This window comes from Sinohyriopsis cumingii, unplaced genomic scaffold (genome assembly GCF_028554795.1).
Source record: "Sinohyriopsis cumingii isolate HCF-2022 unplaced genomic scaffold, ASM2855479v2 utg000837l, whole genome shotgun sequence".
In the NCBI taxonomy this organism is placed as follows: domain Eukaryota; kingdom Metazoa; phylum Mollusca; class Bivalvia; order Unionida; family Unionidae; genus Sinohyriopsis; species Sinohyriopsis cumingii.
In genome coordinates this window covers 2,472,749-2,490,230 of record NW_028315936.1, presented here as the reverse complement: position 1 = coordinate 2,490,230, position 17,482 = coordinate 2,472,749, and the positions used below count along the sequence as shown (strand labels likewise).

Genomic DNA, 17,482 nt, shown 5'->3' with positions numbered 1-17,482 from the left:
CTCTGTATAAGTCAATTATGAGTTGAGGCAAAATACATATACCTCTGTGTAAGTCAAATTCAACTGTAAACCGCAGACATAAATCAGCCATCACATAATGTGCCTGCAGATCCTGCTCTACGCAGCTTGTGTTAGGATTAATCAGAAGAATAAACACCATATACCCTGATCTACCACAGATTAGGGTTAATGTCTAATTAGGGTTAATGTCTGATTAGGGTTAATGTCTGATTAGGGTTAATGTCTGATTAGGGTTAATGTCTGATTAGAGTTAATGTCTGATTAGGGTCAATGTCTGATTAGGGTTAATGTCTGCAGCTAGATCAGATTTAAATGGGCTAATATATAAAGTAGATAAAAAACTAATAAGTTAATGAAATCAAGAGTTATGAAATGCATGTAACAAAGAACCATTCTTTCTTAGCAAAGAAATCTGAATCTATGTCAGTTAATACCATAAAATTAGAAATATTCAAAGGGATAACATTTTGTGGCCTGAAAGTGAAAGGATGATTTCATGGGAATATAACATTCTTAGGTTACAGTTTACCTTAACACCCAATCTGCTGCAATTTTTCAAGGTGGATTTAATTTCATGGATAATAATTACCCATGACAAATAAAGCTAAATTACCTCATCAAAGAGCTGTGTGGCATCCTTTCCTGCTCCTCGCATCAACTCCGAGTCCCCTCCTGGGTGAAAATCTAGATAAGCAGTGACATTGTACACCTTGCCTTTAAAAAATAAAAAATATGTTTAAGAATGTCGACTTGTGTAAATCAGCACTTATAAAGCAGTTTAAATTATATCAAAATTATAATATGACATCACAAATATGACAATGGTTTTTATCAATTTGTTATATAGTGCTGTTAATACTGGGTGAGACTGGAAGTAAAATGAAGTTTTGTGACTGCTGTCTCAAATAACTGAGAAACAAATATTCTTATACAATTTCAATAAGCATAAAAAATGTAAGGTGAAAGAAAATGATAAAGCCAAAGAAGTGAGTACAGGATCTTTTAAAGTCTTTACAGATTTAGGGTAATACAAGGAACATCTCAAGTGAAGATACACAATTAAGTGGCAAGGGCAATAACTGAATTCAAAATGGAATTAGCTGAAACACCACATAAAAATAAATGTCTGGGTCTATACACTGCAAACTGCATCATAATGTTGAATGGTTCCTGAGCTATGCTGGTTAAAAAAAAATTGCTGTTGTGGATATTTAATAATCATGGAAAAAGCTGACAGCTGTCAAAATTGGACATGAAAAGAGATACATCTACATACAGTGTACAATAGGCAATTTATCTGAATGGCTTCTACTTGACAGTGTAAGTCTTGCAGAGCTATGATGGTTACAACAAGTGTGAAAGGATGAACTAACAGACAGATAGGCTCACAAAAAGTTTTACAAAATTTATCAAGTGATTCATTTTCACATTGCTAAAGCAGACTGTTTCATAGGATTTTCTGTTAATTCATTTCTCAAGGCATGGAGAATTTTCAGATCAAATGTAGCACCGCTAGGAACAAGACTAAGTTGGTGAGAATATGTACTCCACATTCCACAATGAACCAGGATGATTTACCAATTATGATAATAAATTTTCCTTAAATTACGTTATTTACCTTTAAAAAAGCAATTATCACACAAGAAATGTGAACAGATGGACTGACTAACATTCAATGGACAACATTTTATTTCAAAGAAATGCTGGACAGTTTCTATACACTGAAGATCATATGAAAGATGTGTACTTAAATACAGTGGTGGTCAAAAGAAATGGATCTATGAGAAATTGGTACTGTTGTGATACTGTGTTGACAGGAAACACTGATGACGTTTTTATTACACTATCAATAAACAGCAGGCTGATGGATAAACTGGATATAGTCACCATCGTTAATTTTTGTTTTCATACTACTGAGAAGTCATGTAATAGTCATTAGTTATTAATATATCACTTTTTTATATGTATGATGGTCCTCGATTTATTATAATTAAGGCTGATCTTTCACTGAGGAGTTTGGATGAATTGAATAATCCTCATTACTTCGTTTATTCTATATGACTCATTCAGTTTTAATTCAGAGTTTGTGAAAAGCTTTTTGTAACATTCTAGAGAAGTTAAATGAGATTCTCTAAATCAAATCAACAGCCAATCAATGGTAGTGCACTTTATACCCTGCACATATTGCAGCCATGGGCAACCTCCTCCAGGGTGTGAGGCAGATAAGTGATTCTTAAAGCCACACCCTATGATGTAAATTAACGGATAAAGCCAGGCCATGGGCCAGATCCAGTTAGAGTGGTCATTTTTTGCACACACTCAGCCTAGTATGTACTGCAAAATGAGGTTGCCATCGTTTATGTGTATTTTAAATCTTAAGTAACCCAAGAAACCCTGTTTCTGAACCTAAACTGGTGAATAATCATTATTTGATGTACATTAGCCTCAGTTATAAACAACCCTGTAAGCTAGCAGAAAAACTATGCAATTATGTAATGGGTCATGGACACATGATCATATGGCAACAGGAATACTGTCATCTTCCTTGAGCAGTGAATCTCTTCTAGAAATCCCCATGTACTTACAAAAGATATTCATGTTGTTGTTGTTCTAGGGTTTAACGCCATTTTTCAGCACAAGATAGGCTATACATGGTGGCCAGTAATTAACTGGCGGAGGAAGAACCCTGGAAAACTCAGGGAAGAACCACCGACCCACGAGAAGCTACCAGCAGGCTTTCCCACGTACCAACGTTAGCCGAGCCTTGGACTCGAACCCACGCAGACAGAGGTGAGATGGCAGTGATCCGTAACAGAGAGCGCTTTAGACCACTCGGCCACTCAGGGCCCCTAAAGATATTCATGAACACTTCTGAATAGTCATATAGAAATTACAAGATCTGAGGGCCTTAGAGAAAATCAAGACTAAGTGATACAGATGCAAACTAATTTAAAGTATATCATAACAAAACAGTCCTTGATCTTTTGCTGTCGTGTTAAGAATGTAACCAATGAAGGAAATTATATGCCCTTATCAATCCAACAAATACTGACAGTTGGTATATCCTCAATGTCTTGGAAGAGCTTGATAATCAGCAAGAGTTATGTATATTAAGAATTTGATCTTGCTTCTGATTGGCTGTGCATGCTGCTACTCAAGGAGAGCATATTTCTGATCTAATTTGTATTAAAAAATATATGGCCTTGTGTTATCAAGATCTCTCAAAATTTGTATAGCGAGCGATATTCATGTATACTAATGAGGTGATGATGCACATGACTGACTGAGGCAGGTGCTGGGCATGGTTTACTGACAGCCATTTGGGAGAAAATATTAAAATATGTATAATCTATGGGATATTTGTTTAATATGCTGGCCGCAGTTGTCCTGAGCAAACATTGCCACTGGCACATTGTTGTCAGATTCCAAATAATAAACACTGGACAGAGTTAAAAGGGACACCCAATGCGCAACTATACATTCTTTTCTGTACAGTTAACCTCTCTACAACATTTCCCCTTTCAAGGCAACCTCAATATGGTAGTGACTGTATTAAATAACTTTAGTTGCGATACAACAATGCATGTGCTAGATTCTGTGGTTGAACTTTAACTACAACTTGAAAAATACAAAATTATTACAATGTTTCAAAATAAATTCAGGAAAATGATCCTAAAAGCTTGCTGAAAAGTTCTGGACATTTTAATCAATAGAACTGCAACATTTAGAGTCATGTAACAATGGATATAGAGTCATACTAGGACCTTAGGGTCATACTAGGACCTTAGTGCCTGGAGAGCTAATAGTCTAAAATAATTCATGTTTTATCAAGATGGAATCTTTGAAAAAGCTGGTAGCAGTTATCCCAAACAAATTTTGTCATTAGCACTTTCTGTTTACATACAAAAACGTTTATCAAACAACATGTAAAAACATATCTGTCCAGAGTTAATGATTTATCTCGAGGACACATAATTTTTGAACCTGAACTGTGACACAGTGTAGCATTTCTAACCATGGAATTTTTCAAAGCACCTTATATTTTCACTTTAAGATTTAATTAAACTGATTGTTTTCATTGAAATTTTGATTCAGTATAAAATGCACAGTACAATTTATTAATGCTCTGATTATTTTTGTTCAGTCAATATCTACCTCGCAAGGCAATCCAGGCATCATCTATTTTGTTGTGTTTGGAAAGTTCCTCTTCTGACACTTCAATGAGCTTCCCACCAAGCCCTGTCAGGTCTTTGCCACTTCGGGTAAGCCGGATCCAATCCATCAGGGAATGGCCTGGTTTCAGTATGACCTTGTTTCTCCCCTGGGAAGAGACAGAGCTACTGGAAACTCGCTGCTGTGACCCAAGGGTGGGAATCTGTGGAGCGATGAAACGTGGAGGTGTGCCCATCTTGTTGTCTGAGCTGGAATGAAATGAATCAACTTTTGAAACCTTAATTTTCCTTGCAGATGCGAATAATTTGTTTGTCAAATTTACTCCAGACTATACACATCCCAACTTTCTCATATGTTTTGATAAAAAATATGAAAACAAGGCCCATGAAAAGCTCACAAAACAATAGATGAATATGAATCCAACATGCAATGAAGTAAGTGTTGAGAGTTTTAATAGATGAATATGGATCCAACATGCAATGAAGTAAGTGTTGAGAGTTTTAATAGATGAATATGGATCCAACATGCAATGAAGTAAGTGTTGAGAGTTTTAATAGATGAATATGGATCCAACATGCAATGAAGTAAGTGTTGAGAGTTTTAATAGATGAATATGGATCCAACATGCAATGAAGTAAGTGTTGAGAGTTTTAATAGATGAATATGGATCCATTCAATGATGTGTTGAGAATTTTAATATCTACAGGATGACCTTAAGGTTCTTAAGTATGGAGTTGCTTTTTTTCAAACCCTCCCTAATGCAGGCCTTCTATGGATATAAGCACCACAGAATTGTATTAAAAGATAACAAATCTTCCATATTGACAGCCACATGTTATCATGAAGCATCTGGCATCATTCAATATTTTGGGGCAGAAAATGCAAGGTCACTCTCCCAGTGGTTTATTTTAGTGCTGGTTGATTATTATTTTTTTGTAAAATGGCTGCCATGTATGGATGGTTCTAACACTCAATATTCAATGAACTTGTTGTAAAAAAAACTGGTGTTAAATATGCTAATACCTATTGTCATAATTTATACTGTGGATGTATGACAATATTAAGTATAAGTGAAATTTAATGTGCATGTTTTCACTTACTCAAGTGAATATGGAAACCTGTTCAAAACAAACGATTTTAGGTTATCCAAGAAGGCTACCGAAGTGGATATACTTGAAACTGAACTCAAATTCTACCATATCTGAACTTCAGTTGATACCAACTCAAACACATTATGGAAGTTTCATTCAAAAGTTTATGGCCATGTGCTAGTCATATATAAGGATTTCATAGTATACTTTCTATCACTGTTATGAACAAGCTGAAAATATCAGAATCATGGAAACATATTTAAATACCAGCCTACTCAACAGACTCTGATTTGAACCTTTTCTGCATGACATTCTCTGGCTTTAGTATGTCTGATATACCTGAAGATCAGAGCCACACAGATTATAAATCCCATGCAGGAAAGTCATGTTCAGAGTGAAAATGAAAACAATGGTGCAGATGATGATTTGGGGTTATCCAATATGGCTGACATTTATCCAGAATTCCTGAGGGTCAAACATAATAAATACAGTATCACTGTGCATATAGATCCACAAAAGTTTGAGTTTGTAAAACAGATATTGGATTCCGAACCTTGCATGACTTCATGCAGTTCAAGTGTTCAAAATGGTACTATCTACAGAACACAAGAGAAAAACACTATGACAACTACATTGTATAAAACAACATGTGTCTTACATATACAGGGGCTGAACAGTTTCACATGGTTAGATCATATTATCTGTAAATGTAGACAGGATAAGAATACCCATGCAAAAGGCAGTTTTATGCTGACATCTACACCAGTAACTAGATGTAGTACCAAACATGAAACAGATAAAGTCTTTGACCTACATGACTCGGGCAATAAAATTAACACCCCTCCCGAGTGTCAGGCAATTACACGCTCCATAAATCTTGACCACAGCAGTGATGGCTTAAACTGTAATGATTTCTTCATGTGTGTACATCAAAAAACAATTAGGAAATTGAAGACCCAAATTGAAGAATTAAAACTACAGTTACATGCTATTAAGTCAGCACAGGGAAGGATTAGTGAGCAAAAAAACCTCGTGTGAAACAGCAATTCAAACAGACTCCCAAACAGAAACAATGTCAGATGCTCAGAGAGAGACAATCCCAATACCAGCCAAAAGAAAATGTAAAATGACCATGCAAGTAACAACTGATACCCAAAGTAATCCTGCATTGCAAATAACAGTACTCCCCTCTCAGTCATGTGTCACACCTGCAACAGCAATAAGTGTACACACATTACCTCAGCTCAGACAAGCCTGTTGCCTGCACCAACAACTGCATTTCCAAGTGCTCAGACAAATGTGTCAACATCAGCCCGATTAGTTCACACAACTGAGATACCAATTTCAGCACCCCTTCCTCCAAGATATGTGTCTGAAATACAATCCGGAGTCCAACACATGACATCACAAGCCAGAAAAGATAGGACTCTAATAATAGGTTCCTCAATATTGAAAACTATAATACCAAGGAGACCTTTCAAAACGGGTGTACAGACTCTAAGAGGTGCAAAAATTGACAACATCATGGACAGAATAATGAATACTGACCTAACCAAATACAACCAAATTATTATTTTAGTAGGTGGAAATGATGCCAGTGATGGAAGGTTACTAAATCAAATCAGAACAGATTTTGAAAGTTTACTGTATGCTGCTAGGTACTGCAGCCCAGATACATGTAAAATAATGATATCTGGATTATCTCCTCATGTGGACACCAGGGTAAAAGAAATCAATGATCTGATAACTGACCTATGTTTAGACTTCAATATACATTACATTCCACAATACACATCTTTCTTTCTTCAGAACCAGGATGTCAACCTAAGCCTCTACTAAGAGACAAAATTCACTGAAGTAGAAATGGAACCTATCGACTACTGCGAAATATTAACGTGTATGCCCCCATTTTCAGGCACTATAATGAAGAGTACTGTCTCTACTGTGGAGAAACTGGGCATGTGACATAGGTATGCCATCATGGCAAACAGGTTGAGTGCTTCTGATGCCATAAATATGGACACAAATAAAGACTCTGTCAATCAATGTATTATACAAACTAGGAAGCTGGCAAAGAGGAGAATGCCAGTGTTTCATTTATAAAAAACATTTAAATATGGCAATAGGATGCCAGAATGATAAAAGTATCATGGAGACAATTTCAGTGAATACCCCACTGCATGATGACGTACATATAATTGATATGAAACTAAATACAAAAGATTAGGTCACTTAAATGTACAAGGTATAGTGGGAAACATAGACCAGATTAAGTTAATGTTATCTTCTAAGGAAAATAATATACATGTTTTAGGACTCACCGAAACCAAATTAAATGCTAACCACAATGATAATTTGTTTCACTGTCAAGGCTTAGTTATAATAAACCATTACGTAGGGACAGAGAGACAGCGGGGTGGGTGGGGGTGTCTTGTTGTACACATTAGGGAATATGTGAATGTAGAAAGGCGACTTGACTTGGAGTCACATGAAATTGAGAGTATCTGGGTGGAAATTTGTCAAAATAATGCAAAATCATTCCTAGTTGGTTTCATTTATAGGCCACCTTCCTCCAAAGCAATCTGAAATGATAACGATTTGAAACTAATGGAAAATGTTCTAGCACAGGAGAAAGAAATATATATACTCAGTGACATAAATAAGGACCTTCTCATTACTCAAATAAAGAACAACTGGACGGAATTTATAGAATCATTAGGTTTTAAGTCCAGCTGATAAATGAGCCCATAAGGGTAACAGAAAAATCAAGCACTTTTATTGATCAAATTTATACCAACCTACCAGACAATGTGGTTTGTGTTAATGTATCTAATGTTGGTCTTAGTGACCACTATCCTATTTTTTTGACAAGAAAGGTTAAATGCAAAAGAAATAAGAAAAATACACACAAATCGATCATGTACAGATCGTTCAAAAATTGTATTGAAGAACATTTTTTCAATGACCTATATAAAATTCTATGGAATAAGATCCAAAATTTGGATGACATAGATGAAGCTCTGAGGGTGTGGTCAACTGACTTATTTATGGATGTAGTCTCTAAGCATGCACCACTGAAAGTACATCGAGTAAAGAATGAAATCCAACCTAATTGGTTTATTACTGAAATCCAAGATGCAATTTAAGTATTGCAACCTCATCTGTTCCGTAAATAAGGAAAATTGCAAAAGTAACTACTATTCACAAATCTGGTTCTAAGGATGATGCTGAAAACTACCAACCAATCTCAATACAACCAAACTTGTCAAAATTGATTGAAAAACATGACCATGACACATTCATGTCATATTTAACAAAACACTTGCCGTTACACCTTAATCACTCAGGCTTTAGACAGAAACATGCATGTGAGACTGATTTGATCACCCTAACTAATAAATGGTTTCAAGCACTTGACCAAGGTAGAATAATAGGATCTGTATTTGTAGATTTCAGGAAAGCTTTTGACATGGTTAATCATGAAATCCTTTTGAAGAAAATGAAAATCTACCAATGTGATGAAAGCACAGTTAGATGGTTTAATTCACACTTAAGTGAGAACACAACATGTTTATATAAATAGTAGTCTGAACCTGGAACAATTAGATGAGTACCACAAGGCTCAATTCTAGGTCCATTACTATTCATTTTATTTATTAATGACCTACCACTTTTACTAAGGGACTCAACATCATCTACAGATCTCTATGCAGATGACACAACATTGTCAGACATCCAAAACACAAAGCATAAACTTGAAAATCTTTTACAGAATGCCCTAAATAAACTGGACAACTGGTCCACATGCAATGACATGGTGGTAAATACTGGAAAAACTAAAATATTACTTATCTTAACATGGCAAAAAAGGACAAATCTTGATAGTGATGAACTACGTCTGACATGGAAGGATAAAAATTGATCATATATATATGTTTGTATGTGTGTGTGTGTGTGTGTGTGTGTGTGTGCCAAGTTTCATCCCTTAATCTCAAATGGTTTTAAATATGTTGGTAGAAGGGGAAGTGTAATGGAAAACACAAAATGTCGAGCCATGAAGTTAACCTTGAAGATAGGCTCCACAATGTGGTAGACAAGACAACTGTTGTATAAGTATGCCAAGTGTTACAACTCTATGGTCTTACACTAAGTAAAAGAAAAGAGCAAAACCCATCAGTTTTGTAAAATTCAAGAAATAATTTATTTCCCAAGAATACATGTACAAAGTAAAAATTTAAAAAACATAACTTACAGTATTGTGAAATATATCCCAAACAATCTCAAAAGTTCTATCACAAATACAAAATAAAGAATATTACAAATGAATTCCAATGGTTTTCCAACTGAATTCCAATATTGAATGTGCTGATGTATAAGTAGTCTTGAATGTGCTAATGTGCCAATAGTCTTAATGTGTCACAATGATATTTTCCTAAATGTGCCTGAATGAACACAATAATTCCAAAATAGTGGTTTAGTCCTAAATTAATGAGCACTTTGTAATTCCAATGAATAATTTAAATAAATAAATCAAATCTCAGATGAATACAACTAAAATTGATTCCACTAAGACTGATGTTAAGATATGGAATGAGTAATTCTGAAGTAAATATCATTTGCATAAAAGCTAAGTCACAATAACACAGTCAGGATGAGGGTCATTTTCCATCAAATTCGTAAACAACTTCCTTCTAGAGCATTCTTAATTTCTAAAAAAAAAAACCTAGACCTTGAATCAAACATCTGTAAACATGTTTATCTTCAAAAAATAATGATCTAAAATATAATGTAAAATCAGACAAATATTAGCTATGTAACATGTTTACGAAATAACAAGACAATAGTCTAAACTCAATTACTCACCACTACACAATATACTAATATCTATAACACAATACTGATATCTATAACACAACCTTCATATCTTAATCTTAAACGGCTTTAAAGTTTTAGAGCAGATGGGAAAGTGCGATGGAAAATATAAAATAGTGAGTCACAACATTAATCTTGAAGACAAAATCACAATGTGACCCTCTTTTACCAATAATGTACATGTACACCTAGTTTTATTTCTTATTTTCAACCACTTTAAAGTTATAGTGCAGAAAGGAAAGTTTGATGGGAAACATGAAATATTGAGCCATGATGTTAACTTTGATGATAGGACCCCCTCCCCCATTTGGTAGACAAGACACCTTAAAGTGATGATATACAAGTATACCAAGTTTCATCTTGTAATCCTAAATGGAAGTAATACAGTTGAAGGGATTCGGTGCCATGGATGGCTGGATGGTTAGATATTTGGGATGGATGGAAGCATGAAAAAAAAAAAGGCAGTGTACACTAACAGCAAATCATAAAGTTTAGTTGGCATGTTGTTTTCCAAACACCAATACATATAAGATTTGCAAAAGCATATTTTTCCCCGTCATATTTAGGAACAGATTATGTTCAACTGAAAAAGTTTGTAAAGTACTCGTAGACTTTATTTACCACTAGTACAGTTGCACAAACTCTAGTTCCAAACCCTATGCAGCTCAATGGCTTGTTGCTATCTCTCAACTTGATGTAATTCTTAGAAATTCTTTTCCATTTCACATGACGACAGCTATCATATCTCCCGCCATGAGACATACTCAAATTGGGATGAGATGTTCAATAAAAATAACTGTCTTTTCCAGCTTTTATTCACAAGAATCTGAATATTCCTTTTTATTCTACTGTGTTGATTATTAACACTTTTCAAGAAGCATATTTTCCCTTTAGTCTTAAACATGCATCGCTTTCTGGACACCATTTTTAAAAATTCTATAATCAACAGCTTGATCATGCAGACACTTCGCATGAACAAATATGTGCAGCTTAAAGCATCTCGGGTGCTGCTGTAAAGTTAGTCTGGTTCCCTGACTAATTATATTAATTCTAAGAGGAAACCTGGATCCAAGTAAAACAAGGATGAACCAATTATCTGGATTTTTTGGCAACGATCATTTTTCATAGTTTTTGCTAGTATGATGTAAGTCCATATTTTAAGGGTAATTTTTGTAAGACTTATGGCAAAATTGTAAGAGTTGGCAGGTCTGTAGACACTGGAATCATTGTTAAGTGCACATATAAATCTGTATTTTCATGCCTCAGAAGTACGTGTGTATATTGTTATAAGGTGTGAATCTCAACAGCTTCCCAGTAATGCCCCAAGGACTAAATCCATGGGAATAGGGAATGATCCTTGTACGTACTGTAATGTCCTAAGGACTAAATCCATGGGAATAGGAAATGGTCCCTGTACGCACAGTACTAAGATTCTGATCATCAAAAACCTTACTTCATCTAAGATCTACCAGCATAGTCTTTATAATAATTTTATCATCATCATTATTTCCTTCCACAGATGATGAAAGCATTCTGGATATGGCAAAGGAATAATTGCTGGAGTAAGCCAGGTGAGTGAATCTTCAAACCCACTCATAGGTCTCTTGCAATTAATTAAGTACTACCATGTTTATAACTTTATGTATTCTTTAATGTAGGGTAAACCATCATAATTTAGCTTTCCTTTAATACTGTGTCTGGCAAAGATAATTTTGCATTCTTCATAAGTATACAAATATCTCTACTTAAATAAAAAAAATAAAAAAACAAGATAAATATTTAATAATGAGCTACAATATTCCACCACTTGTCTGGAAGTAATTGTGATGGTGGTGGTGTTTCCTTTTTTTCTAAATCTGATTATTTTGTGAGAACAAAAAAATACCATACAATATCATATACATTCAGAAAATATAGTATGCAAAGGTTTCATAAAGACATTATTAATGCATTTTACAATGCATCACACAGTTTAGCAGCAAAGACTAATTTAATTTTTTTTAATTCTATGGTATATTTAAGTCGGGAAAACCACTGTTATATCAAGTACTATAATATCAAATTGTTCACCAAATATACAGACTTATCCAGACTTGTCCATGGAAAAATCAAGCAGGGAGCAGCGGCAGGGGTAGACCTGGCACACAACCCAATAAATATGAGCGCAAAACAATTGGAATGTTTCTTACAGCAAGTTTTCATTACATTTAGATTGTTAAAATTATGTCCTGGAAAATGCTTCAAATATAGGGGCTTCTGAAGGCTTTGCCCTATAGGCCCAAATTATTGGTTACACTGTGACTTACTTATTTAATTTCTTTGTTTGTTTGGGTTTTTTTTTTCAATGATAAGGCTCACAAATGCTTAGGTTTTCCTATTTTGCTGACATATATTTTTCATGCTTACAATATATGATAGACAAATGCACATGTTTGACTTATTTTCCTTGACAAGAGGAGTCCATATGCAAGCTAAACTCAAGCCTATCTTCATGCATAGTTGCCATGGAACTTTGATGGGATGTACTACTCCATGTATATAGGATCTTTAATGAAATATTATCTTCAGTGAAGAATCCTCATCATGAACTTGTAATACCGGTAACCATGTTTAACTGTCAAGAAAATGATAAAGATTAAACATCAATTCCATGTTTCATGTACCACAGCATCATCAGTGTTTAGAGAGGAAGTTGTGATTATTTGAGAAAATCAATGACTTTTGAGGAGTGGATTAACTTAACTAGGTGTGAGCCACTGTATTGCAGTATCATATAGGAATCTGATGAAAAAATATATTTTCATAATAAAATATTATGAAAATGCAATTATAAGAGTGTTTGACAAACCACGCTGATTTTTCATATTTCATAAATTAATAATAAATTCAGATAAAGGAGGGAAAATCCCAATTGAGATCTTCGTTGTTATTTCACACTTGCATGCACATAAATTGCAATATTTTAAAGAATTAAATATAAAAGTATGGTACACTTGCATATTGTTATGACTGGTACAGCATACAAGTTTTTTATATTGTTTTATGTCTTTGTATAAACAATAGTACATCTTTCCCTTAATAATGATACCTCATGAGGGAATTGGTCCATAACCATTGACAATAGTGTATTATGTATGCAGGCATCAGATATCAATGGAAACAAATTTTGGTTAATATTGAGTGGGGAACAACACTACCAATTTCTGCTAATCCATAAGAATTAATATAACCTTGGCCCCACACAAATATTGTTTACTAGATTTTAAAATTAATGACTGATTGATATTAAAGGTGGAGAAAGTTAATAAATTCAAGCCAAATTTAATATAGATCCAGCTGGCATGCATTGCATACAAATTTGTTCATCTCTAAAATCTGAGTTGCCTCCCTTTTGGCATTAAACTATGCATTAGCCAACACGAATGAACAGATGGGTTACAGCTCATTAACTGTCTCATACGAACACGTCAATATGTCTGCACTACTTAACTCATCAAAATAATGATTTTAAATGTCTCTACTTGAACTTATTTGTCAACAGTACAAGGAAATGACTGAATACAACTTCATTTGTTGTAGTGATAAATACTGGCAGCAAAGTACTGGAACACAACATTTAAATTTTTAAAAACAATATGCACTGTATAAAGATTAATCAGAAATATGTACATTTTTTCAGAACTTGCAAGTTGTTTTCGAATATATTATGCAGTGTTGAATGCACAAGTAGCAGAATTACTCCAAGGCAAAAACTTAAATCTGCTTTTTAAAAAAAATAATAGTTACTTATATTCAAGTCCATTTCTCTGATGTCAGAACATTCACATATAATAATTGCCCAGAGACAACTAATCTGTCAATTAGGTTCAGTCAGTGTCACAGATTTAATGAGTTTTCAGTTGTCAAAGTAAAGCCAGCTTAAGAACTTAAATTGGTTCTCACAAAAGTAACATTACCATTGATTGAAAACTAAAAATTGAATGACTTCTTGTTCTAATTTGCAAAATATATATGGCTATTTCCAAATCTCTGTGCTTTGACTGCCATATTCTACAACAAAATGCATGATATACTGAAAGTTTTCACAGATAAATTTCAATCACAATGTTTTTATTAGTAAGCAGCTAGAAACTAATTTTGAACCTTTTCTATGAGAAAAAATCTGATGAGATCATGATCTACCAGCTGTGCTATCATGGCTCCCAAAATCAACAGAAAACACACACAAATTCATGAGATCATGATCTACCAGCTGTGCTATCATGGCTCCCAAAATCAACAGAAAACACACACAAATTCATGAGATCATGATCTACCAGCTGTGCTATCATGGCTCCCAAAATCAACAGAAAACACACACAAATTCATGAGATCATGATCTACCAGCTGTGCTATCATGGCTCCCAAAATCAACAGAAAACACACACAAATTCATGAGATCATGATCTACCAGCTGTGCTATCATGGCTCCCAAAATCAACAGAAAACACACAAATTCATGAGATCATGATCTACCAGCTGTGCTATCATGGCTCCCAAAATCAACAGAAAACACACACAAATTCATGAGATCATGATCTACCAGCTGTGCTATCATGGCTCCCAAAATCAACAGAAAACACACAAATTCATGAGATCATGATCTACCAGCTGTGCTATCATGGCTCCCAAAATCAACAGAAAACACACACATATTCATGAGATCATGATCTACCAGCTGTGCTATCATGGCTCCCAAAATCAACAGAAAACACACACAAATTCATGAGATCATGATCTACCAGCTGTGCTATCATGGCTCCCAAAATCAACAGAAAACACACACAAATTCATGAGATCATGATCTACCAGCTGTGCTATCATGGCTCCCAAAATCAACAGAAAACACACAGAAATTCAAGAGATCATGATCTACCAGCTGTGCTATCATGGCTCCCAAAATCAACAGAAAACACACACAAATTCATGAGATCATGATCTACCAGCTGTGCTATCATGGCTCCCAAAATCAACAGAAAACACACACAAATTCATGAGATCATGATCTACCAGCTGTGCTATCATGGCTCCCAAAATCAACAGAAAACACACACAAATTCATGAGATCATGATCTACCAGCTGAGCTATCATGGCTCCCAAAATCAACAGAAAACACACACAAATTCATGAGATCATGATCTACTGGCTGTGCTATCATGGCTCCCAAAATCAACAGAAAACACACACACACACACAAATTGATGAGATCATGCTCTACCAGCTGAGCTATCATAGCTTCCAAAATCAGCAAAAAACACACACACACACACAAATTGATGTAGGCAGACAGGGGTAGTGGCTGTTTTCATTTAACATGTACTCACAAAAAAAGATCACAAATTAAATGCCAGTTAAATATTTGAATGAGGCTGTGAGATAAAAGACACAAGACATGTACAGACCAAGTGACACTGACAGATGCAAAGATAAAAAGACACAAGATATGTACAGACTCACTGAAACCAAATTAAATGCTAACCACAATGATGATCTATTTTACTGTCAAGGCTACAATAAACCATTACGTAGGGACAGAGAGACAGCAGGGGGGGGTCTTGTTGTATACATTAGGGAAGATGTAAATGTAAAAAGGCGACTTGACTTGCAGTCACATGAAATTGAGAGTATCTGGGTGGAAATTTTTCAAAATAATGCAAAATCTTTCCTAGCTGGTTTCATTTATAGGCCACCTTCCTCCAAAGCATTTTGGAATGATAACTTTTTGAAACAAATGGAAAATGTTCTAGCACAGGAGAAAGAAACATATATACTTGGAGATATAAATAAGGACCTTCTGAATACTCAAATAAGGAACAACTGGATGGAATTTATTGAATCATTAGGCCTAGACCAGCTGGTAAATGGGCCTACATGGGTAACAGAAAAATCGAGCACTCTTATTGATCACATTTATACCAACCTGCCAGACAATGTGGCTTGTGTTAATGTACCGAATGTTGGTCTTAGTGACCACTATCCTACTTTTTTGACAAGAAAGGTTAATTGCAAGAAAAATAAGAAAAATACACATAAAATGATCACTTACAGATCGTTCAAAAATTTTAATGAAGAACAATTTCTCAATGACCTTTATAAAGTTCCATGGAATATGATCCTAAATTTGGATGACATAGATGAAGCCATGAGGGTATGGACTGACTTATTCATGGATGTAGTATCTAAGCATGCACCACTGAAAGTACATCGAGTAAAGACTGATATTCAACCTAATTGGCTACTGAAATCCTAGATGCTATGAAAACACGAGACAAATTCAAGGCTATGGATAACCATGCACAATATAAAGTATGGAGAAATAAAATAACAAGTATGATTAAAAAAGCTAAAAAAAACTTATTATCAATCATTACTTGAAAACAAAAAGAGCAACACAAACTCCATTTGGAAAGTCTTCAATGAACTCACTGGAGGAATGCACAAAAAACAGACAAATAAAATTCACTCACTTCTGGTAAATGACAATACAGTCACTGATGAAACTGACATTGCAAATGTTTTCAATGATTTTATCATCAACATTACCACAAAGTTAAAAGAACCAGTGATAGAAAACAACTTTAATGAACTGAAAAAGTTCTGCAGCAGCAAAACCTCTAAGGAGGTTTGTTTCTCTATCCCACCAGTGTCAAAAAACTTTGTTAAAAAATGTTGCAGTGAACTTGATACCAAGAAAGCTACAGGACTTGATCAGATTGGTCCACGACTCATTAAATCTTCTGCCTTTGCTATTGTAGATTAATTTAAGTATTGCACCTCATCTGTCCCCAAAATATGGAAAACTGCAAAAGTAACTCCTATTCACAAATCTGGTTCTAAGGATGATGCTGATAATTACCGACCAATCTCAATACTACCAAACTTGTCAAAATTGATTGAAAAACATGTCCATGACTCATTCATATCTAACCAAACACTTGCTGTTACACCCTAATCAATCAGGCTTTAGACAGAACCATTCCTGTGAGACTGCCTTGATCTCCCTAACTGATAAATGGCTTCAAGCACTTGACCAAGGTAGAATAATAGGAACTGTATTTGTAGATTTCAGGAAAGCTTTTGACATGGTGGATCATGAAATCCTTTTGAAGAAACTGAAAATCTACCAGTGTGATGAAAGAACAATTAGATGGTTTACTTTGTACTTAAATGAGAGAACATGACATGTTTACATAAATAATGTTCTGTCTGAACCTGAAACAATTAGATATGGAGTACCACAAGGCTCAATTCTAGGTCCATTACTATTCTTTTTATTTATTAAAGA

The 17,482-nt window shown here is 34.7% G+C and overlaps 1 protein-coding gene across 2 annotated transcripts in view; it reads right to left on the bottom strand.

Moving 5' to 3' along the window:
* Positions 1-17,482, bottom strand: part of LOC149773191 (cytochrome b5 reductase 4-like) — a 164,829-nt gene that overhangs the window by 95,028 nt on the left and 52,319 nt on the right. For both annotated transcript variants that reach the window (XR_016417448.1, XM_089946687.1), the window contains exons 3-4: positions 4,177-4,442; positions 635-735 (exon numbers count right to left, since the gene is read on the bottom strand). Coding sequence is in view for 1 of the 2 variants with exons in the window: in XM_089946687.1 (XP_089802813.1) it covers positions 635-735; positions 4,177-4,429 (354 nt within the window). In the remaining variant the exon portion in view is untranslated. The remainder of the gene's footprint in view (positions 1-634; positions 736-4,176; positions 4,443-17,482) is intronic.